Here is a 27,073-nt window from a genome sequence, read left to right as displayed (position 1 = left end):
TCTAAATACGACTAGCATTGAAAATTCATGTTAATAACATCTGTGTTCGCATTTGCAACCCAAGTACTTCTAAACTTAGATTGAGTTATATCATGGCTGTTGAGTCCGAAATCAAACGAACTCATCATAAATCGGATTTATATTTTTCGTCAGCATTTTTATACGTTATAGAAATTAATTTTTTATGTACAGACTTTATGTGTATAATTGTAGTGCATATTGTTAAAAATGTAGAATGTGTCATCTGTTGTACGTATTTTAAATAAAAACACAATCTAAAATCATGTTTTATTTTAAAACTTGTATTTTGTGATTGTGCGTGCTGTAACTTAAGATTTAAAAGATTAAGAAATTTAAAAAATTATTGAAAAGTAAAAAAAAAAAAAAAAAAAAAAAAAAATGACCTTTGGGCTTGTTTTTTTATCGAGAACATGATGTTGTTTTGGTTAGGGGGTTTTGAAGCTCGAAATCGCATAAGCAATGATTGAAACATAAATGGCAATTTTCATCCTTTTTTAATCGCATATATTCCTTTACCTGCTTTTACCAGTGTTTCATTATTATTATGTATGCTTCTTTGAAAGCAGATGCATTTTCAAAAGGTTGATGTAGAACTATGACATCATAGCTGTTATTTCATCTCAAAATCGGTCGAGCTCCAAAACTTCGTTTGCTAGCTAGAAAAAATTGAAAATGAAATAATTGAAAAAAATTATCTAATAGAGAGAGAGGTCTCGTGATTGTTTCAAACCGGTTAAAACTGGTTAATGACTTAAATTAATTAAGACAAATAATGACTTAAAAATAATAATGTTCTCACAAACTTGAAATTTGCAATCGTAGATTTCATTTTCATTTTTTTTTTTTAAAATTTATTTCGTATGACGGGGAAGTATCCTAAGATATACTAATGAAGTTTTGAAGTTCCGCAGACATTCTAAATTTGTTTTAAAATTGAATTGCAATCTGTAAGTTATTTTATTAATTATATGCTAAAAGTGCAAATAATGAAACTAAACTGAGAGAAGGGTTATTTATCTCGAAACAAGATGAACATCATATCTAGAGTATTTACGATAATTCACTAAAAATGCTAAATTCTTGCCAAATGTTAATATTTCGTAATTATTGTTCGCCAATACCATGCAATTAGGATAACGCTTTTATTACAGAGTATGCAAGAAAGTTTTAAGGAGACCACTCCCGCTGGTTATTATGTTAAGAAAGTTGAATAAATATGCAGAGGGGCGGGACTAATCCATTTGATTATTATTTATTAAAAATTTGTAACTGCAATTTAAATTTTAGTCAGTTACCAAATATGACATATTAGGCTTAAACATTGATTTCAGTGTGTTTGGAACCGGATTATATCATTATTGAAATCGATGCTTTTGTGTGTGTGTGTGTGTGTGTGTGTGTGTGTGTGTGTGTGTGTGTGTGTGTGTGTGTGTGTGTGTGTGTAATAATTCTGCAGTATTGTTAATATCTCAGACTTTTTTTTATATATAAGTGTATTGCTCAATTAATCGTTTATTTTACTTCTCAGTAGCGCAGTAGGCTTAATACTCTTACTTTTAGCGCAGTTCGTTATTTTATGAAGTCCACTTTCTGTATATTTAAGCCAGTGTCATATCTTAATAACACATAAGGCTCACTGTATATTCTCAAATTTTCTTTCAACGATATTAATGATATCTTCATGTCTACGATACACGTGTTGACGCTTGTCACAAAGTGGATTTAATCGTAGACTTTATAATATTTTAATCGTTGACAACTTTATAATATTTTAATCGTTGACAACTTTATAATATTTTAATCGTTGACAAATGGAATAAATAACGAATATTTTTGTTTGTATAAAATAAGACATGTTTATTACATTCTAGGTTCTTTTATTTATTTATTTTATTCTTTCAAATGAATAACAGCAGCTCGTGTTTATAATCGTTTGGGTACTGTAAGTATTAATCCTACATTGCGCGCTAATGAATATTTGTATCACTTACATTTCCGCCTTTTTAAATTTCATTTTAAAGGGCTTAATACCAAATTAATGAAATAATTATGTTTTTTATTTGATACCAAATTCATAAAACAATTTATTAAGTTTTTGAAATGAATAAAATAGTTTTTTACGTTTTTTAACTTGAAACAGATAATTTAATAAGTAATTAAATTAATACTAAAAACAAAATTTAAAGTTTTTTTTTTCAATTTTTTTTCGTGTATTCTTTGTTTTATGAATGGAAATGTATGCTATGTAAATAAGTGAGCAATAAAATGATCAGAGTAGAGTTCAAGTAAATATACTTGTGGGAACATTTTCCTTCTATTTCAAAAAACAGTTTTCCATAATAAATAAAAATAAGAATAATAAAAGGCTATATTTACGTGTTACTAAGAATTCTCTAAAAAATAAAGTTCCCCTTTTTTGTTGTACTTTTGCAATTATTTTTGTTTTTAAATTTAGAATAATCTGATAACAGTGCAGCGAAAGTTTCTAAGACCGTTTTAGGGTTGTGATCCACAGTTTAAAAATACATAAAAGAGTAAAATTTCAGTAGAAAATAAAACTTTATATCCCTCTTCTCGCCGATATAGGCTCGTTAAATTTACTGCATTGATGAGATCGATAGTGTTTTTAAAAATGCATTTGTTATTCTAAACTTCGAAAACATTTCGTTACTTTTAAAATCCTCCGGTTTCTTTTTTCTTACTTTTTTTAAACACTTCCTATTATGTGAAATCTTTGCTTCTTCTATTCAAATTGCGTCAATGACTCCACGTGTCATAAAATAACTAGTCAAAAGTCAGGAGGTCAATGTAAGGCTTTAATTTATGCTGTGGATTCGCTAATTTTTTTATTTTTTTATTTCACCCCATCAATTCTTTAAAAAAAAATAAAAGCTGTGTAAACAAGAAAGTTTTCGTTCTTTTCTGTTTAGTATTCTGCAGCTGTTAGCACCATTTTTTTTCTCTCTCTCTTAGTTTTACTTCTTTTTCTGGGTAATAAATTCAGTATTTCTTTCAAAACGCTGTTGCTACCTTATTTTATATACTGCCACTTTTTATCGTGTTATATAAGGTGGCGAGGTAAGTAGTTTTTCCTCAAGGATATGACGTCCGAAATATATTGGGAGGAATATTGAGGATGCATGTTCGCCATTTACTTGAGACGTCAGTTCAGTCTGCTTTGCCGTTTGCAAACCGTTTATATTTGTGGCACGTCTTGAAAGTTGGAGTGTTATGGCGTCTATCCGACTGCATCGTGCTTGAGAGTTCTTATTGGACAATTTCTTGATAGTATTTGAAATATCTCTAGTTCCACTTTAGATGATTCACCGCAAGTTTCATGCAATTGTGGAAAATCGTCGAATTTTGCGAAACAGTAATCAAGTGTTGTTAAGTGTGGTAATAATTTTAAGGTTGTTGGCATTGCGGAAACCTATGAAAGTGTTTCAAAGATTTCGCAAGTTTCTTATGCCGCATTCATAATGAAGGTATTTTAAGACAGTTCATTTCAGTGGTTACGAAAATGTTTTCGATTTTGAAACATTTATTGAAATGAGAAAAATGCAAAAATTGATGTCAACACAAGAAAAAAAAGAAAATATTTAGAGAAATCGAAAAGTATAATAAATACTTAATACAGTTCCTTAGAAATATTGCCAATATATCAATGTTTACGGTTTCAGAATAGAATCAAATTTAAAATTGTCGCTTTGATGAAAACATGGGAAATAATGCTCTTGCTGTATTGTATAAGAGAAAAATACCAGCGAGATTATTATTACTCGGGAGAGGTCTGAAGTGTGGAGATTCATCAAAAGTTTGAGTTAGAATTTTTTGCAATATTTTGTATAAAGAAAGTAATTGTACACGATAATCACAAAATTGGCATGCATAACGTAATCTTAGCTTTATATAGTGCTTTTGCAAAACTAATTTTCTAAAAAGAAAAGCTCTAAAGTTCATAACACTCATTTCTGCTGAAGGAATGACACATTCTTAATACCTTATACGCAGTTTGTTAAATAAATGGAATTGCATTCGTTCAGTTAACGCTTTGTTAATAATAGTATAGTTTAAATATTAAAACTAAGAATAAAAAAAGTGATCTGCCTAATTTTAGAGTTGAATTATTTGAAGCATGCGGCAGTTAACTAAATATTTTTTTTTCTTTTTTGTAAAAATAAAAATACAAATTATGTAAAGTATGAAATTATTGTTTCTGTAACAATCGGATTAAGTATCTGTATGTGAAACTACAAAAATTAAATGAAAGCCAGAGAATATTTATAACAAACTGCTTTAAAAAATGACATAGAATTGTCTGTTTTATTTCGTTTTATTTGCATCTTTTATTTCATTTTTATTTACTTAAATATTCTTGCAATAAGTGCGGCTGATAACGACAAACCGACGTAAAAATTGGATTTTTTTTTAAAAAAAAATAGATTGAACGAAATAAAAATTTATTTTTCTTATTAAGATCTACAAATTTAAGCTTAGAACACTAAATTTATTGTGCTATTACATGGGCTTTTAACTTCTTGTAGTAATGAAATTTCACCAATAAATGTATGAAATTTCGAAAGAATTCGCTTATATAATTATTGATTTCTTAAGGCAACGCTTATATAAATTTTTATCTTAACTGATCACGAAATTTAATTTTTATAAGATTTATTTATATATTTTTTAAGAAAACGATGAAATAAATGCTATCATTAGGATTAATTATTTTGACTAATATTCGAATAATAAATACTAAAATGGTATTAATCCAAATTTCTTCGATTCTACTATAACTTGATATTTATAAATCTACGACACATGTATTTGAAAATATAGAACTGAAAAAAAAAAAAAATAAGTTACATTTGTTGCCTTTCAGGAAAAGTGAAATACAAAATGCAAACGATAAATTTCTTTCTCTCACAATTATAATTTTCTGTTTAAACCAGGCAGTGTAGGTGAAATACAGTTTAATGTATTTCAACTAGACTTAAATTATTAAGTGAAATAAATTTCAGTATAATATTGCTGTTTCGTTTCTGTTAATCGCGAAATACAACGTAAGGTTACATGCTACGCTTTATCTGTTAGTGTAACATCACCATGTTTATGCTTCATAAATATGTAAAAATTCATTATTGTGCAACTGTTCATCAAATTATAACTACACGAATAGCATTTCCCTCCCTGTTTATTAAATTATACATGTTCCACAAATGAGTATCATTATGACGAGAGTATGATTACTAACCAACGCAGGCGGTACAAATTACACGACTAAATTGCATATTTCAACACCTTATTTTTCTTCACGGAATTCTGTCGCGGAAACAGAAACAAGGTGTGTCGTTTAGATTACAAGTCGGAAATTACAGTTTTGTTTGATATTGTGCAATTATCATTGTTTTCTCAACGGACATTTGACTAACGCCAAACGATGCTGCTCTTTTCTTTCTTTTTAAATGGCGATTCGTAGTTTTTCAGTTGGCGTCGTAGCGAAAGGTGAATATAGCGGGGGGTGCCAAGTTTGCAATGTTTCACTAATTAGCGATATGAATGAGAAATCGGTGATGTAAAGATAATTTTTGAAAGTCAAACAAGTGGTTAGGATACGTCCTTGAATCTTAAGCAGGATTGCACTGAGGTCAATTTGAGGAAAATCTAGGATTTAACTTCCACGTTCTTGAAGACAAAATAGGATTGAAAGGCCAAAGCCTACCCACACAAATTAGGTAGAGTGTTCGTAATATTTTATTCATTTGAGTTGCAGAAAGTCTAGTTATAAATATTTATAAGCTGAGTCCAAAGTGTATTTAGGCATTTTCTTTTAAGAATTTTTCTGCAGCATTAATACTTCAATTATTTGCACCTTTTAATCTTAATAAAGAATTACAGAGCGAATAATTCTTTAAAACATCATATTCTTGAATTTGTATACCCGAATAAGAATCTTTTCTAAATTATATTTTAGAATATTGTAAATTAGAAAGTGAAGCTATATTTCTTGAATTAAAACTCTTAAGTGGATTTTTTGATGAAAATAACCAGTAGAAAATATTCAGAGATTATAGAAAAATTTATATCCATACATTTCCTCCCCCTGCTCCTTTTTTCCCCCTCCACTTTTGACAGGAATTTTATTGTCTGGGAAATTTGAATTATTTGTCGAAAATAATTATGTGACTCGTGTTCTGATGAGATGTTCCTTACAGAAGACAATTTTCCTTGGTCTGTATCGTTATTTAAAATAAATAAATGAATAAGAATTAAATTGGCGATCATTAAATGAAATAATTTTGAAAGATAAGTTGTTAAACTGTTCATTAAAATTTTTAAATTGTTTTAAAATCTGCAAAGAGCCAAACGATTTATCACCAAATAAAATGTTTTTTTCGAAATTTCAAAAGCAGGTTGCGGTTAAAAATTTTTAAAAGTTTGGCTGGAATGAAAAAATCTATTTTACCTGCCATTCTATCGATCTCTATTTTTAATTTCATTTTGGAAATTAGTGGATTTTTTTAAAAGTTGATATAAAACGATATTTACTCAGTAATTCATTATTTTTTTGTATAAACAGTTTATTTTATCGTCACTGATTTGAACTTTTTCCTTTTTTTAACCACCAAAACTTTAAAAAAAAAAACCCATTTTAAACGTGTTTAACTATTTTTTCAGTCTACCATTTGGATATAACACAAAGAAAAAAATAGTTGTCGAAAACCATATTTTCTCTTAAGCCAACTACATTTTCTATGACGTTTATGTTGTTTTAGAGTATTATGTTATACACATGGAATTGCAAGCAGATATTATCTATACTTGTATAAAGTTCAATGTGTGTGTGTGTTGGCGCTCTACAGGCCAGATCGTTTGGCCTATAGGTACCAAATTTGGTACATGTATACCTTGGAGGTTTGGAATGTGCACCTGGGGTCCCTTTTTTAAAATTTTTAATTGGAATTTTAATTATTAATTAAAAACTAACTTTCCCGCCAAAAAATCTTTTCATTTTCCCCACCGCCAAATGAGTAAGGCTTCAGTTGTTTTATTTCCACGCTACTGAGGTTAGGGTTAAAATTTTTCGGCAGATTATTTCAAACGATTTTGTTTATTTTCTTAATGTTTGATGCATTTAAAATTAAACATTGCTAATTAATCGATCTTTCAGATTCATTCTGAAGTACTTTTGAATTAAAATAAAACAGAATAAAGGAAATTAAAAATTTCTAATCTGCATAGCTTTACCCCAACTGGCATAGAAAAATTCACGCATTTACGTTACCGTAACTTGCGATGAAAATTCACGCATGCGCATTGTGTTCTGATTGTTGACAATATTATCAATGGATGATTCTTGATTTAAATTATTTTTTGGTTAGTTGCATGCTTTTGTAATTAAATTGTATTTATGTTAGTTATATATATTTTTGTATATGCTTATAGTTTTAAGTACATCGTTTTTTAAGTAGTTTTTTAAACCTGTTTTCAACCGATTATTTTAAACGATTCGTTTTATTTTTTTAGTGTTTGATGCATTTAAAATTAAACATTCTTAATTAATCGATCTGCTCATGATGAATCTGAGAAAATTTGGTGACAAATTCTAGAGATATTACATAAATTAAGAAACATATTCTTTAGTGCCCATAAAGTTTAAAATCAGTGACTCTGTTTTCAGTAATCATATTATAAAAAAATGCTTTGTTTCAGTAAAAATTATTATTATATTAATTACAGATTAATTCTTTCCACTTTAATTTAAGGCATAAATTCTATGGGAGCTAACAGAAAATTAGAGAGATACATATTACGTTATGACTGAAGGCCTTTATAATATTATGAGTGAATTATATGACTATCAAAATTTGATGTTTTAAAATATTTTGATGAATAAGTTATTAAAGTAGAATTGCATAAAATATTTAATTATTAAAATTTTAACGAACATTAAAATTGGCAAACTGGCTGGTCGTCAAAGGCGGCTAGTAATAAATAAAATTTTGTGATACAATTAACAACTTCATTAGAATTAACAAATCTTTTCAACCTTATTTTGAGCTCAAATGTATATTTTACTCTGCAAAGGCAGAAATGTTTGGCGGTTGGAACTAATGCTAACAAAGAAGTTATTAAATAATTTTTTTCGTGCTCTCAAGTGATTTTGATAGTTTAGATATGTTTTTAAAGGATGGTGGAAATGATGATTTTTTTTTATTGAAGTGGAGATGCAATATTTATACTTCTAAAGACACAATTTAACGCTTGCAAGAATACATTTTGAGACAGTATATCACATAGAAGTGTACTTCCTTCTATCAGAGTATACTTCAAGAACAAAGGAAGAATATTTCTTTTTGGAAGTATCCGCAAAAACTGTACTAGAAAGCAAATTAATTTCAATAAATGGGAAGTATGCATTTTGCGATTGCGTCCACTTAAATTGCTCAAGCACATGACTCTAATGCATTCAAGTTTAATTTATATTTCTAGCGAACTTGATTTGAAACACCATTAAATTATATTCTCTGTATTTATATTAGTTTGGTTAAGATAAACATTCCGTTTTAAAATTACATTCAAGACTGTTTTGGGACAGACTTTAACATTTTGAATCGTGGTCAGATGTCGTGGACAAAAATTGAGCCGACATTCCAGTTTTAAAATTTCCACTCACATCATTACTACTATATCCTTACATGTACCATATGAAAGGGAAATAATCATTTAAATTCTAAAGTTATAAAAGTTAACTGTGTTGAATCTATAACGAGTTACTTTCTTGTTGCCATTCGTAGATATTTAAAAAGTAAATTTCTTTTTGAATTCATAAAAAAAATTACTGTCGATACCGGCACATATAGTTGGTATCTCTTTGTGGTAGTCCTTGACATTCATTCTTTTTGTGTTAATGTATCTCCTAACCTTTGGCCACGTGGATTGTTACAATGCTGTGCTTGGGACAAAGGGAGAAGGGAACCAGAGACTATTTTTATCGTCTGACACTTCTCTTCTTTCCCCCAAAATTTTTGGTCGAATCCAGACGGAATGGTAGCTCTACTTCCTGCAACTCCTCTTTACCTTCGCTTGGACTGGAGCCATGGCTGTTCATCAGTGAAGTCAAAATGTTTCTGACAGATTCTGATGCTCATTACTTATTTCCGCCTTACTTAACCTTTAAAAGTTTCTAAATTTTGTGGTTTGGAAACAGTTGTGCCTCATGTGTTCCCACATCGGCTTCCTCTTTAATTTGTCATCTGCCTCATTGTTTGTGTTAGTTTGATAAATCGTTTGCAGATTGATTTTTCAGTAAATTTATTTCGTTTTGGTGATTCGTTCTGTGTAATGTGCGAAAACATTTGGCCTTATTTTATTTTTTAGGGGGAAGAATACCTTATTTTAACCATTTGTATTTTTTAAAATCACTTTTAGATGATTTATTTCATAAGATACTATAGACTAGCTGCAATTAGTGAGAATTCTCCTGGCCGTACTTAGTTACATTAGATTATCGCCGTAAAATGTGCTTTTTATGTGCATGTTACAATTATAGAAAAAGATCCAATAAATTATACCTTTTTCTTTTTAAGTATAGTTTTATTGCACATACAAAATTATATTTAAAAAAAATCATTTTCTTTTAAATATAATTTCATTATTTTTTTAAATATAAATTTTATTCAAATATATAAATATTTTTTAAAAAATGTTAGGCTCAGATACAAATTGAGAACCAATAAATGAGTATGTAATATATTACTGCATTTATTTACATTTAATAATAATGGTATACACTTATAGTCCTGCATTTTCATCAGTAATTTTTTAATGTCTCTTTATGAAGTGTAAAAGTATTTGTTTAATGTCGGTTGTATATTTTCTCTCTTCTATAAAGATTTTTGGAAATGTTTAATACTTAGCATTATTGAACAAAAGAATACTGTAATTTGGTGTTTAGAGCTTAGAAAAATCAATCAATTTTTCTACCAGTCCAGGATGAAATTGGCTGATGCATCCGTTGGATTATCCGTTAAATAAAGATTATGAATATAAAATACGAAATTGTTTTTGAACACTTTTTATTTACAATAGAGAGCCTATACATACGACTTAAAAAACAATAGGTTTCTGCATTCCTATTTCTATTCGTTTATTTATTTATTTTTAACAAGCGTTTTTATTCGGATTAATTTTTTAAACATTTTGAATAACAGTCATGGATGAGTTTACCGTTCTACATTATTTACCGATTAATATAAACAGCGTTGCACTGGCATGAAATCAATAAAATAAAATAATGAATTTAAAGAATTGCCACACAAATTTCATTAAATCATAATAATAAAACATAATATAAAAATATATAAAACAAATTTGGAATTTTTATAATTTAAAATATGTCATTATAACTACTTTAGAAAATACTTTTATACAGATTATTACAATAAACTGAACCTTTCTATTATCTATAAAAAAAAACTTTAATTTTATTTAAAATGAGAGAATCTGTTCCACTAAGGAATTTTAATATAAGCCATTTTCAATCGGTAGTTTCTCAAAAAATTACAGATTACCAAACAATTTTTAAAAACTGCTGAAAGCTTTTTTTTTTAAATTAATTTTTAATTTGAATATATACAATTTCTTAAAAATTGCGAATTATTGTGAGTGGCTATTGAAATGTGTGTTTACAATATGGAATATGGAGGAAACCAGTTTCAATAGTGGATTTTAATCTCCGTCGACTTTTTAAAAGTAACTAATCAAGTTCCGAATCACTGTTTTAAATTACAGAAAGACTTAATTATTTATTACTTAATTATTTATGTTTAATTATTACTTAATTATTTATGTTTAAGGAACAGTTTTCATTATTATAAGGTAAAATAAATATTATTGAAATAACTTTTCCCCATATATTAGTTATTTTAAATTCAATTTTCTGAACAAATTGTGAACGCTGCCATGTTACTTTCTTGCGTAATATTGTACGTGTGCAATATAAGCACAGTTTTTAATTAATACAAAAATTTGTTATGTTATTTATATGTACACATGCTGAATTCGTTACCGTATTTTTTTATATCACCAACGGCTTCTCCTGTATCTATTTGTTCTATATATGGGTAAAAAAGAGGCGAAACGCATATACTTGTTGTTGCATATAAGTTAAACGCATATAAGTTGTACAATTTTTATAGTTAGTGCATAAAAAGTTTAAACTTCAACTCCTCATTAACTACTTTTCTAAAGTATCCGGATAAAAGAACAGTTTTAGTGTAGATGTTTGTTGCATGCATGTGAAAATTTAAGTTCTCACTCTGGAATTCGGTTACATATAATTCGCCACGGAAAAAATATGACATTTCTAAGGTAATAACCGAGTTTTTAAACGAATCGGGAATCAGATACCTAAAGGCCTTTCGGTATCAGATATTGTATTTTTTCCCCTTAGTATATCTACTGATTGGAATATCTCTTTAGCCTATCAGCCCTTATTATCAAGAAATAAAAATCAGTTTGCGTTAAAAAACTTCAGTGCTCAAAGAAATTTGCAGATAACCTTCCGTTAACTCAGTTTTTTTGGAGAAAAAATTTGAAAGACTGCTTATGATTGGAGATTTAGACAAGTTAATTCATTATTCTAGTTCAATTGTCTTTTCTGAGTTGGATATTTCAAACAAAACAAAATAATGTAATGTATTTTTTTAGGTTACAGAAGAGACAATAAAGGGTTATTATAAATTCGAAATACCTATATTCAATCGTAACCATTTGGGTAATTAGGCTTGTTATTATAAGGCCTCATTTTTATTTTTTAGCCATGGAGCAAGAGATAAAAAGAAGGAATATTTCCTAGAATTTCTTCGAACTTGCTGTTTTGATAAATTTTGTACATAATATAAAGCGATATTATTATTATTTTTTTGGTAATATATCTAAGTCTTAAATCCATTCAAAATATGTGTTATATTCCACAGTCGGTTTTGCGAAGAAAACCACCTTTTCATTCTAAGAAATATTTGAGTACCAGGATTTCAAACTAATACGATCTTTTGGTTTAGTTTTCTGTAATTAGGATTTTCTTGGATATTCTAACCCCCGATGATTTGAAAAAGTAAATTTTTTAAGCCTTGACGGGCAGAGAAACAGCTTGTCAGCAAAATTAAATTGTAGCGGTTACATAATTCTACTACCTTATGTTTTGATACAACAGATGGCGTTACCTTATTAACATCAAGTTATATTTTCCATGATCCTTTTTGAGGTCATTATTAGAATGTATTCTAAGTGAGTGTCGTGTATTTTCGTGTTCGTGTTGTCTTGTGAAATGTGGAACTTTGTAACTGGAATTAAATAACTGGAACTCGTCTATTATTTTCATCTTCCTCATAATGATGTTATAAAGAAATCAGTGATGGATGTTACAAAGAGTCTCGTCCCTCAACAATTTTTTTTTTCTTCTGGAACTGGGGTGTCGTATATGCCTGCATATATATCTCTAATACTTTGACCGGATTTATTAATGGAATGAATTCGGTAAGCGAAGGATTATAAGAATAAGGCATTTTAAGATGATACTAAAACATAATTCCATTTTTTACAAAATTTCAATAACTCGCAACTAAATAATTATGAGCGTTGGATATGTTACCGCGCAGTTTGAAAATATTTTTGGCTGTATGTGTTTATTTTTGTGGAAGTATTTTTGTTTTGGTGCATATCTTATTATCTGCATTATTTTTTACATGCATTTATTAATCTAGATATAGATATAATTGGGCGCACTAAAATTTTAAAGGTACTAAGATATGAGAGAAATTAGATCAAACAACTAAAGAAATTGAAAATTTTTTAAAGACAGCGTTTAAAAATGAATTACTGCAATCGTGTATCAATAGAAACTGCATAACAGATTCAATCCAACTTCGAAACAACTGCAATAAAGGACGCAAAAGTAAAAATGATGGAGATAAAAACTTTAACGTAGGTAAAGATGAGCCTGTGATGAATTTATTAAACTCTAAAATAAACTTTAATATTTTAATAAAAACACGATAAAAAATCTGTTTTTAAAGCAATGTTGAAAAATTAATTCAAAATTAGACTAGTAATCTTACAGAAATGAAATTTATGAAAGTATAAAGCTAATTAATTTAATTTTTTTAAGATATAAAAAGAATTTTTATGTAATGATTTGTTCAAAAGTTATGGCGGTAAAATGTAAAATATTTCACCTACTTGAAAGGGTGGAAGAAACTTAATAGCACAGTAAATTCTTCTAAGGGCAAAGGAACATGTGTACTAAATTTCTTTCGAAATCCGTCAGGGGGCGGGGAGATATAAAAGGTTCAAATATACGAACAAACAAATTTTCAATTGTGTGAGATTGTGAAAGTATTGAAAGTGAAAGATTGTGAATATTGTGAAAAATTTTGTTTATAATCGATGCAATTTTACTGAACTGGGATTTTGTATAATGTTTTCGATCATTTTGATTTACATTTTATATAATTTATATAGCCATATATATAATAAGCTATATTACGAAATAGTTGTACATATATGGATAAACTTGCACAAGGAAATGCCAGCGGAATTTCGATTATCGTTGTTAGGAATCCAAAAAATAAAACTCGAATTTTTGCTTTAAAGAATGATTAAGAATTTTGGTACTAAAAAATTCTTTTTTTTTTATGTGTCTTCTCTTATGATAACGATTAATTTAACGATGTAATATAAATGGCGATTAAAAATTAGCGATATAATTTAAGAAGCTGTTTTGTAAAACACTTAAGTAATCTGAAACATTACGAGTTTTCAGTGATCAATAAATTCCAGATTATGCTATTTTATTTCTTTCCGCGCAACAAGCTGGGCTTTTAAGAAAAAGAACAGAACAAAGGAAAAAGCCAAAATACTGTTTTTTATTTATTTATTTATTTGCTGAGACATTTAATAAAGAACTGCAAACGATTTCTTTATCACTACAAACCCGGACATGCCTTTTATAATTAAATTTTTGGCGCACTTGGTTTTCACTGACTTTGACGAGTAAAGAATGCATACTCGACTACATTTCCTTCGAACTTGTTTCCTGGTTGATAAAAGATTGATTTCGAAGATTACATACTTCATGTCTATCGCTTTTGATCTTTGTTTATCTGCCTCTACATCTGTTGGAATAACATTACGTCTGAATTAATATTTTATGAAGGAATTACACGAGTGTGAAGCTGCAAACGATAAAAACGTTATGCTCTTTATTAGTTATTCCACTTTAAGAAACTACTTGGCAGTTCTGTTTGTTTGAATTGTTTTCATAGTGATTTATATATAAAAATTTACATTATATTGGTTTATAAGCAGTCATTTAGGAACACTTATTTAGAAACTGATTAGCGAATGCCTTGTTTATAAAACTGTTTTCTATAGATTCAATGACAAAAAAAAGAAGAAGAAAAAGTTGTTAAAGAATAAGTATTATCTATATTGACTCGCTTAAAATTAAAGCCTATGACATTTGGTTGTCAGAGAAAAGGTATATAATATAATTGCACCTTTTAATATCTGTAAATATAATCCTAATTTATTAAAAATCATTGATATGCTTAAATAGAATTCATTTTTAGATTTAAACAAAAAAGAATTTTTATGCAATAAAGTTGTTATATTAAGTCGATTAATTTCATAGAACTTTTGAGTTCAGTGAAGTTTAAGTGCGTTAAATCAATCAACTACCATTAGTCAGTTTATAGCTTTCTGATTGAGTATTGTCATCTTGCATTGTCTGAGATTCTAGCGGCTATTGCATATTTTAAATTTGAAGTTTTTCAAAGAATTTTTTCGACAAAATATTTGGCATATTATAATTTTTAGAATTGTCATTCATAGCAAAATGCATAAATACGTTTCTCAGAAAACATTTGTTTCTTGAGACATATATTTGCAGTTCTTTGGCATATCAATGTTTTAATCATTAAAAGTTTGTTAATGATTGCAAATTGGATTTGCTGGAAAAAATTTACTATTAACTTTTTTTTTTAATTAAAATGCTTGAATTTTGGAATAATATTGGGAAATAATCTACATATGTAAGAAATTATTATTAATTAAAAGTTTCTGCCTTAATGAAAAATGACAAATCAATGTGATTTTCCGCGTGAGATAAATATTACCATTCTGCTTGATGACTTGTGTAGTTGCTTATGGGGGGGAAGAAAGCGGGGGGGGGAGTACTAAATTAATTTTGAAAGCTCTGAGTACAGCTGGCATTTAATAGACCATGGGAATAAACGCACAACTGTTTGGGGCGGACGTTTTTGTGGTAGGTAGTGGAGGGAAAAAGTCATGAATTATTTTTTAAAATTTACTGGCAGTAAATTTATGAACACATAATAGTCTATTTTTCTTAAAGCAAATCATTCTTTTAGTTTTATGAAATTGTGTTCTAAATATTTAGAAACAAACTGCTCTATCTTGAATATGGGGTTCGAATAATTTATTTCGAATTTATAATATTTCAAACATTTTTTTTTCTTTCTATAAAAGTTATTTTTATAGCAGAATATTCTTAGGTGTAGGTTTTTGTATTTTGATCTTATCGCTGGTGCCAAATAGCTAATTTGAAATTCAACTCTGTTTTGTGACTGTGAACATAGAGCATATGGAAATTTTGCATCGAGTACTTTCGAAGCATTTTGTGGTTGATAAGTTATCAGTTTTGGTTGGAAGCTACCTGTTTAATCTTGGCCTCATGGAAGATCCGCTTTGCATGTGGATTTTGAATCCACAATATTAAATTTGTACAGACGTACTCCCGTTTACGTTGCATGGAAATTTGGAGCATGGGTGCTTTAGATATCGTCCACATCATCTAGGCATAGTTCATCCCAAACTAAGCCTGTCTTGTTATTTTAACATAGGCTGATATTATAACTAAATTTAGTTAACTCTACTATTTTTAAGTTAAAAACTGCATTATCGACTTTTATAGAAGAAACTATATCCCTTAAATAGTTATAAACGAATCCAAGAAATTGGATTTTGTTGTTTCTTATTGCGCTTGATATATATATAATATATCAAGAATATTTACATTTATATATATAATGCAAACACACTTTTTAAGCAGTTTCGTGGCCGAAGAGAGAAAACACTTTAAAATTTTTAAAATTTCCTTTTTATTCTATTCCGAGAGGCATAATTTATATACAAGCAAGAAACGTCAAGATATGTCAATCTACAGCGCGACACAAGAGCAGCAGAACGAAATATTTTCCCCAGTGGTTTTATATAATGAGATTCTGATAGGGATTTCTTTACATATGCCGTTATAAGTAAGAGGAATATAGGTATCTTTTAAAAGAATTTGTGTAGCTTGACAGCTTTTTATCCTTTTACTCGGAGTGTAGGAACTTAGCGATTTCAGCAATTTTACAGAGCTCATGCAGCATTAATTAAATAAAAAAAAGGTGGAATTAGATCAAGGAATAAGAGAACATTTTAGAATGAGGTTAATATGGGTTAAATTAAGATAAAAATTAGGAGATTGACTAAGATATAACTTAGAGGTATCATTACATATATATATATACACTCGAAAAAAGATTGATCTAGGTGGAAAATGGCTATTTCATTCTGGTTGTTAAGCTAGTAATTTTCATGTGCTGAAATGATTTTACAGACAGCTATTAATATTGCTATATCTCTAAAGGTACGAGTTGAAAGGTTAGTTATCAAAAATTCTTGTTATGTTAGATAAAATTATCGAATTCTTGTATTGTTCATGAATTTAGATTTTGTTTTTGATCAGATTATTTAATGATACAGAACGCGTGCAATGATTACACCATTTTTTATTTTGTATTTTAACAAAAAAAAAAAATATTATTACATTAGTTGCATATTTTATTTTTATGTTATTAATTTTAAAAATTAAAAAAAAGTCTGTTTGCAAACGAATTGCAATTTTTTTTCCAGGAGTAGGAGAAATGGCATCAGGAGTACAAATATTTTGAAAACTGCGATGAAAATTTATACTAGAATTAAATCTTGGGTCTCTTGACTGCAGTAGAAGTGATTAGTACCGAACGAATCTTAAAATATAAAACTAGTTTTTTCCTCCTGTATCTTTTTGCCGTAATGTTTGACCTTGGAAGGAGCCTGCCGCTTTTTTCCCGCCTGATTCAATGAATCATCATCTGAAAATCACAGCCGGTTGTCTCGACTTGTGCAATAAGTGTCAAAACAAGAACGCCGGTTACCTGCCATTGTGCGATTAGTCGTGCTTTTTCTGCATAAAATTAAGATGTCGGTTTTTGATTTAAGTGAATTTAAAGACTAATAAATTTTAAATTCAGTTTAAATTTTTCCTTATCGTCTGCTTGTATCCATGCAGTTAAAAAGAGCGTTAGTTATTTTTGAATTTTTGAGAAAAGCCAGATTTTTAGGCCCTACAAATATGATGCGTTGGTAGTCCATATTATCCAATACAGCCACATTTTTTTAATAACTTTGATTATCTATAACTTTGAATGAAATATATTTTTTTCTTATTGTTAATTAAAGAAAAATATCGAATAAAAGTTGTTCGAAATATTGATATCATAATTGTACATAAAGTGAATAGACATTCCGAGTTACTATTGATAGTCTTGACTTTATTTTTGTCTTTTATCACTTATTTGAAATGTACCTTATAAATAAATCACAAGTATTTTGTATTACTTATCTTGAAAATATTTTCTGTTGTATTTGAAAAGTATCTATTTGAAATAATTGACAAAAATCAAAAGTCCAGTCCCAAACTCAAACCCCAGATCCGTTTTCGTTAATTTTTATTTTATGTGAAAGTTAGTGACTTCTTGATGCATCACCAATGGTCGCACGTTCTTGTTCCCTTCCAGTAGTATGGGTAGTATTTTCGACAAGTGTTACATAAAAAAAATCTTTGGGATTCCAAAATTTTTTCCAGGATCCCAGCGAATAGGCTATTATCTATAAATTTATTCACTTATTAAATCTGTATACCGAACCAATCAGAATTCTTTGTTTATTGTGCTAGAATAATTTAAAATAGTACTTCCATTTGTTATATTCACATGTTGATCGAAGATCGTTGGCATGATACAAATAGTTAGTCAGCTTTTTAAGAAAATATAGGTGGTTAATTCATGGGGAGGTATGTGTGAAACAGCAGCCAAATTCACATAATGTTTTAAGCAATGCTTATTCTGCATTGCTTATTGGATATAACCAAAAATACACAAAAAAAAAATTAATATGAAAAAATAAAATTGGGAGAAAAATGTAATGCTGTTTTGTAAGGCTCGATTTATTTAATCAGTTATCATTAAATAAATTGGGGGCTTTAAGATCTAACAACCTTTTGTTTAAGCAATATGAAATGAAATCCATACTAATTTAGCGAGTCAAAGTTTTAAAGAGAGATTTAGTATCTTCCATGTACGAATTTGATTAGTAAATTGTACAATAAACGTATAACATTAACACTAAATCTTCCGCTATCGATCAAATGACTGCTTTAAAATAGCAGTTGTAAAGTATCGATCGTTAAAGTTTCGCTATGTTTAATGTTAATTTAATTTTACAAATAAGTGATTGTCCTTCTAACTACATTACTATTGTAAATTAAGTATTGTTATCTATATTTAACCTAGTTTAAATTTATTATTTAAATGCTTTCTTGGTCTTATAACAGCATTGAATGCAATACTGCAATAGATATTTTAGCGCAGTATGGCCAAATATGGCTTTTGCGTCATCAACCTCCACAAAACAACAACAGCAATAGATATTTTGGTATTAATTAACGGTGTAAGAGTCAAAACTCGTCAAATATAGTACTAAAACGCGCCAAGCTGTGAGCGCACTTCTAATTTACGAAAAGAAAACAAGCATCTGTTTACGCGTTTTATACAAAATTACACGTATTTTCGCCAAAGAATCGCTAATCCTGCACCGCTAATTAATAAGTACCGATATTTTGTTACTATATGAACTTCTTTTCACAATGTTAACCTTTTTGGTACTTTTCCATTAATGTAATAGCATTTGTCATTTTTGTTTGGTTTTTGAAGTTTTTGTTCGAAATGCTGTTTTTCTGTTTGCATAATAACCTACAAATCAAAAGCTACAAACTTGCTGCTAGAAAATAGCAGCACTTCGCCAGTTTCATAACATAACATTGGCCTGTTTTGCTTAATTTTTACTATTAAAACTAATGGAAATGTGCCACAATTTTAATAAGTAAAATGTAATTTAATCAAGCAGTTAGTATTTTTTAGTAACGTCTTGTTTTCTTATTCTTTGCAGCTCATGGAAAATCATCTTCTTGAAGCACATATTACATCCAGTACAAATTGTGAATTCTAGTGACTCGACCAGCTTGCTTTTTTATTATGTTAGGTTTCCAGTCATGACTGAGCGAGATGATCAGGATTGTGCCAACTTTCAAAATATGATTGATTCATATTTGAGTACAAGAGATTCCAAGTCCCCACCAAAAGCTCAAGTGGACGAGGCATCTCTCCAACAAGCCATGGATAAGAATAAAGAATGTAAGTCTCCTCTAAAAATTTTAAAGAATCTAAGTCTCCTCTAAAATCTTTTTGTATTTTCAAATTTTGGTTTTTAATCCCGAACTAAGAAATTTTCTTAGCTTTATATTGCCTATTATTTAGTTAAATGCAGAACATAGCTCTTCTTGGATCTGATTTTTTAAAACTGATATTGAATTGAATGTTTTGTCTTTCATTCCCAAAATTCATACATTTTTTAATTACTTTCACAAAGAAATTAAAATGAAGTGTATGAAATATAAAATAATGTAAATAGGAAAATTGCTAATATTTTTTCCTGCAATATTCTAAGCATTCTATAAAATTTTAAATTCTCTTTTCTATATTTTTTATTTAAATGAAAAGATTGAATTGTAGTAACAAGTCTAGACTATTTAGAAATTGAAAACAAATTATGTTTAAAAATACAAATGCCTGTAAAACAAATAAATAAAATAAAATGCCATTTTCTTTTCATTAAAATTTCAAGCGAACTATGCTTTAAAATGTGGCAAATTTGAAAAATGCCCTATAGTCTTTTAAATATTTCAGAAAAACATGTTAAATAGTTTCTGTTGGGAATGTTCCTAGCAGATAAAAAATTATTAAAAAAAAAAATTGCTTGCATTTTTGCATTTGACACTTTTATTCTTATATTATTCTAATTGAATTCGGTATACTGTAATTAAATAAATTTATTATTTGATTTTCCAGTCATTATATTGGCAGCCCCCTCCCCATAACATTTTATGCAGGAAATTTCCCTCATAACATTTAGTGAAGAAAAAAATTGTACTCAAAATAGGTGTACTGTAAATTTGTCATTACTAGCAACTTTGACTATTGGTATAATAAGGAATGTAGCTGTCAAAAAAAAAAAAAGTCACGATAATTATAGCGGGTTTGAGCTTGTCATTCTGCTGTTTGTTGTGGTTCAAAGAAACATGCAATTTCTTGAATATTTTTTATAACTAATCTGAGATTTTTTTTGCTAATGAAAGCGATAATGAGTGGAGAAATTTAGGAGAGGGACATTGTAGATTTTGTTCTGAACTTAACTTGTAAATTTGCATGATGATGGATATTTCCGGCATACAGTTTTTTAATTATTTTATATTTGTACTAGTTTTTTAAAAACATTTTTCCTTTAATCTAGATCATAAATTATATCATCCTGATTTATTTCACAAAAAATGAAAAAAGTCATACAAAGAAGAATTATCTAAATTTATCATTGGTCCAAACATAATTATTTTTTCAAGGAACATTTCATTTTGAGATTTAATTCAGAATATTTATAATTATTATGAGATGTTGAATAACAATATGACTATAAAAAAAACTGTTGAATCATTTTAATTTTTCATATAGTACGAAACTATCGACATATCCTCTTTGGATTGGTCAGATTTCTCTATCTTGGGTATAATGTGTAGTCATGATATTGTTTTATATATATTGTTTTTATTTTTGAGAAATTATCCAAATGTATATTAAAAAGAAGTAGCATATTTTTTGACAGTAATGATATTCGTGTTCTCGTGCAGGAAATTTTTATTTTCATTTAGGATTTTGTTGTTGTTATTTAAAGCAATTTACAATTCAATAATAATTTTTATGTTTAATGGTATTTATTTATGGAATGCTCCATTATTGTTTTTTTTTTTTTTTTTTTTTTTTTTAATTTCCTTATATCTTTTTAGCTTTAAAAGTGAAACTGATGATGAGGAGGCCAATAAATCAACTTGTCGAACAGGGAATCATGCCTTGTAAGTCATCTTCAGTATAATTTTTTTATTTAATTTCTGTTGTTAGTAAATGCCTTTTGTGATAAGTGTTTCAGCATGAATCTAAATACTATCTTTAAATTTTGCAGCACCAAAAAAGCCTCTTCAATATCTGCAGCAATGTCAGAAGCTTGAAAGAGCCAAGGTAATATTTGTATTTTATACAAATTTCTTTAAGAATAATCTTCACCATTGTGTTCAGTTTCCAATATATTCTGGTAGAATACCATACCTAAATCAACAATATATATATATATAATATTGAGGTATAGATAAATTACTTTGTATAAGAATGCCAGTTTGAAGTGAATGATGTAGAAATATTTTTCTTGTGTGTGTATTTTTTTTATTGTTATAAAAAATGAACATTGCAAATCACTTTATAAAGATATGAACATCAATTATTTAATTTGTAATACAATTTCTGCTGCATAACTAAATTTAAGAAAATGTTAATATACTTAAATTCTTTCTTTTACTGGCTAATTTTTGTATAGGGTGTTTCAAACAAGTTTGAAATTTTAATATATATGTTTTAACATATATGTATTTGAATTCAATTCATAAACAATATTGAGGATCTGCCCTTTTCCATTATTTATGCATATACAAACAAGAATACAAAATAGTTAACTGATTTCTTTTGTTACCAGTAATCATTTTATAACCATATGATTTTTTTTCATATCTAGTTATAAAATGACATTATATGGTCTTACCAGATATAAAGAAAAGGGATAATTTGTTATTGGATGCAAAAATGTAATTTTTTTTTTCCCTTGGAAAATTGAAATAAATAATTTTGTTTAAGAGATGATATCTCACATCCCATAGTTGAGGAGTCACAGTTTTAACATCCTCTTGTGTGATGTTCAATTTCTGTGAGAGAAAGTTATCTAGGTTGGAGATGGCAGCTTCATTTTTTTCACTTCACTATTGCATTTAAGAGAAAGTTACAACTGCATGCAAGTTAAATTTGATATTTATTCATCATAATTATAAAGGCATTTGCAAAGGAAATTATACAGTTTAAAAGATATCAAATATAATTTCAGCTACTAATAATTACAGTATTTGAAAATTTTTATTAGTAAAGGTTTAAAGTAGTTTCTAGTGGAGGAAAGGAGAAATTGTTTGTAAATATATTTTGGTATATTGTTTTTCAGAATTCAACTGAAATATTAATCGGCATACAATATTTAATAATGATTTTAATATAAACTCTGCTATTAAATAAACTCTCATTATAATTTCCAATTAAATAGTTGCATTTTCTGTATGTATTGTAATTTGTAATGGACATATTAAATTTTAAATTATTAAGTTTTTATAGTTAAAAAGTATACTTGCTTGTTAATCATTGGCGAACCATTAATCATTTATGAGCATAGACAAATTTTATTTGTGAAAGAACCTATTAGCATGCAGTCTTTGACAATTAATTATCAGCATGTGGTTAATATGTATAACCTAAAAAACAACAACAACAAAAAAGAAAAAAAAATTTTTTTTGGAGAAATAAAGTATATTTTAATATGTTTTACATAAAGCAAGTACTAAGAATGCAGAATTAAATCAGTGTCCTTTTATATTTAGCATTTAAGGGAACAATAGTAGAATGAACTTTAATGTATTTTTTTCTTAATGCTGAATATATTGCAAACTATAATTTGAATACTTATCCAAGACTTAAGCTCTGTTTATTTTTGCTTACTTTTTCTTCTTTTTAGTATTGCTTATGCTAGATCATTTTTTTTTTCTTCTTTTTTTTTAGACCGAAAATATTTTAAAAAATCTGATGAAAACCAGACCTGACAGGCAAGCATTGATTGACCATCATATTTTAGAAGGTAAAACTGATTTTTAATTTTTTTTTTTTTAAATTTGAGCTTTTGTTGCACTGTTAGAGTTTATTATGAATGTTTTTATTGTTTTATAATATATGTTTAAATTATGTTTTAAAAAAAATTATGCATTTTTTTGATATTTAAGTGTTTCCAATGAAAACTTATTTAAGACAAAACATATTTGATAGATGTTCCATTTTTATCTAGTGGGTTCTCATCGTAATTTTCTTGTCAATTATACCAGTACATTCTGCATGTTTAAACTTGATTGATATTCAAAATAGTTTACATGTACAAACATTAAAGAGTCTGAACTTGCTGTAACATAATTGTTTAATGCCATTTTATGTAATAAAATTAATCATATTTTTCACTGAAATACTTTTACTTTACATATGTACTTTTTTGTCTTGACATTTCAAGTTTATGCTTTCATATCACTGAATTTGTAAGTCTTTTTTTTTTCCCCCTTTTCTTTTTTATCCTAAACATTTCACTGTTGGTGATCAATTTTTTTATCTGGTCTTAAATTAAAACAAAATCTGGTCTGGAAATTAAAACAAAATCTCTTTAAGTAATGATTTATTAATGGGAAACTTTTTATCGGTAGACACCCATTCTTATGCATTTTTTGTATATAATGTTTGTTTTGTAGTGAAAATAAAATTTGAGTTGTAATTATTTGGTAGAATTTTACTGCTTTCTGCTTATGTTGATAGATATGCTTAAAGTTTTATAATACTTTTTAGATACAACAATTGATCCTAGCCTGCAAGACAAGCAAAGACAGTTGAAAAAGGCTCGATTGGCTGATGATCTAAATGATAGATTATCTCATAGACCTGGACCTTTAGAGTTAATTAAAGGCAATATTTTACATACTGATGAAAAATTTGCACAAGCTGTTAAAGGTAAATAAAAATTTTATTTCATGTTCTTTCATTAACATTCATGTTATTTTAATATTATCTTAATGAAACTGGTAAGTTATTCCATATATATTTTTAAAAAAATATTATGTGGTGCAATGATTTAATATTTTTTAAATGAAAATAAATATAATATTTTTTATATATTATGATGCGTTATTCATTTTTAAATGCTGCATTTTGCGTTAATTTTATAAATATTATTTAAATTAATCTGTTGTTATTAGTGAAAGTAATTTACATAGTTGCATTTCTTTTCCTAACACTGATTTCTTTAGAATAAGTTTTTAAAACTGATTGTTTTATCCATTTACTAAATGTATAGTATATAATAACTTGATACAACTAATGTTTTTTAATAATTATTGCCTTGATTAACAAAAATTAACAATTTAGAATTTTCTAATTTTTATTTTAACCATTCTTCTCTTTTTAATATATAGAGGGACAGATTCCATTTAAAAGAACATGTGAAGGTCAGGCCTTAAGGCATCCAGCACCCTGTTTTACCTTTGAGGATGACAGTGGGAGTGATGCTGCTTTATCTCCTCCCCAAGATGCTCTGGACCAGTCCTTGGGCAGGTATGAATATTTTCTGCTTTACTTCTTTTTCTGCTATTAAAAAAATGCACTGTATAGAAATCTTGTATTGTAAAAATAATAATAATAAATAATTAAAATAATAATTCTCCTGGAGCATGAAATGATTGGTAGTTTCTTTTTAATGTTGCTAAATCCACTTGAAAAAAAAAAGGTTTACTATCGTCTTCTTGCTATTAAGTTTATTTCTAACAAAAATAAATGTTTCTGAAAGCAGCAATTAACTTGTAACTCTCATTATGTAATTTTTAAAATCTGAATAGTTGTGTAAATTACAGTATTCTATCTGATGCATCCATCTCCTTTGCTGTAAGTAAAATTAGGGACAATTATATAAGTTTACATGATGGAAGTTGTATATCCAGAGCTCCATTGTTGTATTTAAAAATATAAATTAATAAAATTAATTAATTTATATTTTTAAATACAACAATGGATTTCGCATTAATTCACAACTGGAATTTATAACTCAAAGTATAAATAGTTACAATTTATTTTTCTTGATAGAATAATATTTTGATAGAAAGTAGTTAAAATTGTGTCTTCCTTTTTCTCCCTGTATTGCGTTCCCTCCAATAAATATATATTCATTTAGAAGACTTGGGATTAGGTTCTTATATTATCATGAAAACTCTTATTTGTTCTAAAAATTAGATGCTCTTGTTACATTAAACAAATTATTATAAATTTATTTCTAAATGGTATATATGGCATAACTATGTAGTAAATGTTTTTTGCAAATGATTGCAAGAAATAAGCCTTTACTTAGAAAGTGCAATGCATTATGCATTTATGAATATAATCTATTAATATTTTTTACTCATTTTGCTGTTACATTTTTAGACATTATAATGTCTAAAAATGTAAGAAATCCTTGTGATTGATTTATGAGTATGATTAATTATATTTTAAAGTTTTTATATTTGGATTTTAGCTTAAATGTGCTTTATAAATTGCAGTATGCCATCTGTGGAGTCTATGGTGCTCTCACCTTATCCAAACCAAGATTCTCCCACTAGCAGTATGGGAGAGCTTAGAATTGCCTCTTCTACGCCTCCCAGTTCGCAATCATCGCCAGTCCCTAGTCAGACTGGGAATGTGCCCTCACAAAGTGAACCCCCACAGAAAGAGAGCAGCACATCATCAACCACTCGCAGGAAAAAATCCAAACCAAAGGCTCCACCCAAGACCAGAACAATAAAATTCCATGAATACAAGGTATTGGGTTTCACTAATCTTTTATTAAGCTAATGTGCCTTAATTCCATAGCATGAGAGATATAAAGCAAAAATTTAAGCACATGTAAGAATCAAAACAAACAAATGAACAAATAAAGTTAACTTATTGAGTATATCTATGCATTTTACCTAATTTTCATTAATTGTTACAAGAATTTATATATGCATCTTTACAAAAAACATCTATTTATTGCTAGCAATTACCCTCACTACTTTGGGATACAATAAATTGATTTTATTGTGAGGTTCGCTCAAGACACACGTTTTAGAATAGAGAAGGCTTATTAGCCTTGAGCAGAAAAATTAAGTCCCTGTTGTGTAAGATTTCATAAGCAGTTAATTAAATATTCTCTAAAATCTATTATCTAATATATTTTTACAGTCCTTTGTATACTTTTTTTGTCTCTTAAATTCATTACCCGAGTTAAATTTTAAAAGTTTAACTATTCATTACCTGAAATGGATTTTAAAGTTAATCATATAATCTAAAATATTCTGTTTACTTAGAATTTTATTCTGATATGAAAGAGATTTGCAATTTAATATACCCATATGTTAAGTAAACCACCGTTTGTATAAGTTTCAAAGACTGATGCAAAATGACATATAAAATAAGACATATTTTTATTATGTACTTTTAATATTAGATTTATTAAATACATTTTATTTATTCAGTGTACACTGAAAGTATATTTTTTAATATGCAATAGTTGAAATTAAATTTTAAAATAGTTAAACTGATTGTATTTGTCTATTGATTAGGGTCCACCAAGCGCTCAAAAGAGCCAAGCCTGCCTGTCGAAGGAAGAGACCTCATATGAACTTCTGCTTCAGCAACAACAACTTTTCCTTCAATGGCAACTTGAGATGCAACAGAAATATCCTCAAGTGATTCTTCCTGTTCCTCAAGTAAATAATAACTGCAAAATTTCATTACTATGTAATCAAAAGATTAGAGCAAATGGTGACTCATTCATTGTAACTCTAAATTTGCAACATTGATCAGACACAAGACATATCCATGGGAACCCATGATTTCATTGTCTCCAGAATCAAATTTTAACATTC

General features: G+C 27.9%; 1 protein-coding gene across 1 annotated transcript in view; it reads left to right on the top strand.

The window, feature by feature from the left end:
• LOC129957532 (myocardin-related transcription factor A-like) overlaps nt 1-27,073 on the top strand; it is an 84,114-nt gene that overhangs the window by 42,970 nt on the left and 14,071 nt on the right. Inside the window, exons 2-9 of the mRNA XM_056069881.1 lie at nt 19,360-19,604; nt 21,308-21,373; nt 21,481-21,536; nt 23,166-23,241; nt 23,988-24,149; nt 24,611-24,749; nt 25,727-25,985; nt 26,768-26,914. Coding sequence (XP_055925856.1) covers nt 19,463-19,604; nt 21,308-21,373; nt 21,481-21,536; nt 23,166-23,241; nt 23,988-24,149; nt 24,611-24,749; nt 25,727-25,985; nt 26,768-26,914 — 1,047 coding nt within the window. The 5' untranslated portion in view covers nt 19,360-19,462. The remainder of the gene's footprint in view (nt 1-19,359; nt 19,605-21,307; nt 21,374-21,480; nt 21,537-23,165; nt 23,242-23,987; nt 24,150-24,610; nt 24,750-25,726; nt 25,986-26,767; nt 26,915-27,073) is intronic.

This window comes from Argiope bruennichi, chromosome 11, assembly GCF_947563725.1.
Source record: "Argiope bruennichi chromosome 11, qqArgBrue1.1, whole genome shotgun sequence".
Taxonomy (NCBI): domain Eukaryota; kingdom Metazoa; phylum Arthropoda; class Arachnida; order Araneae; family Araneidae; genus Argiope; species Argiope bruennichi.
The sequence above is the reverse complement of the archived record's forward strand: the minus strand, read 5'-3'. Positions and strand labels throughout refer to the sequence as shown.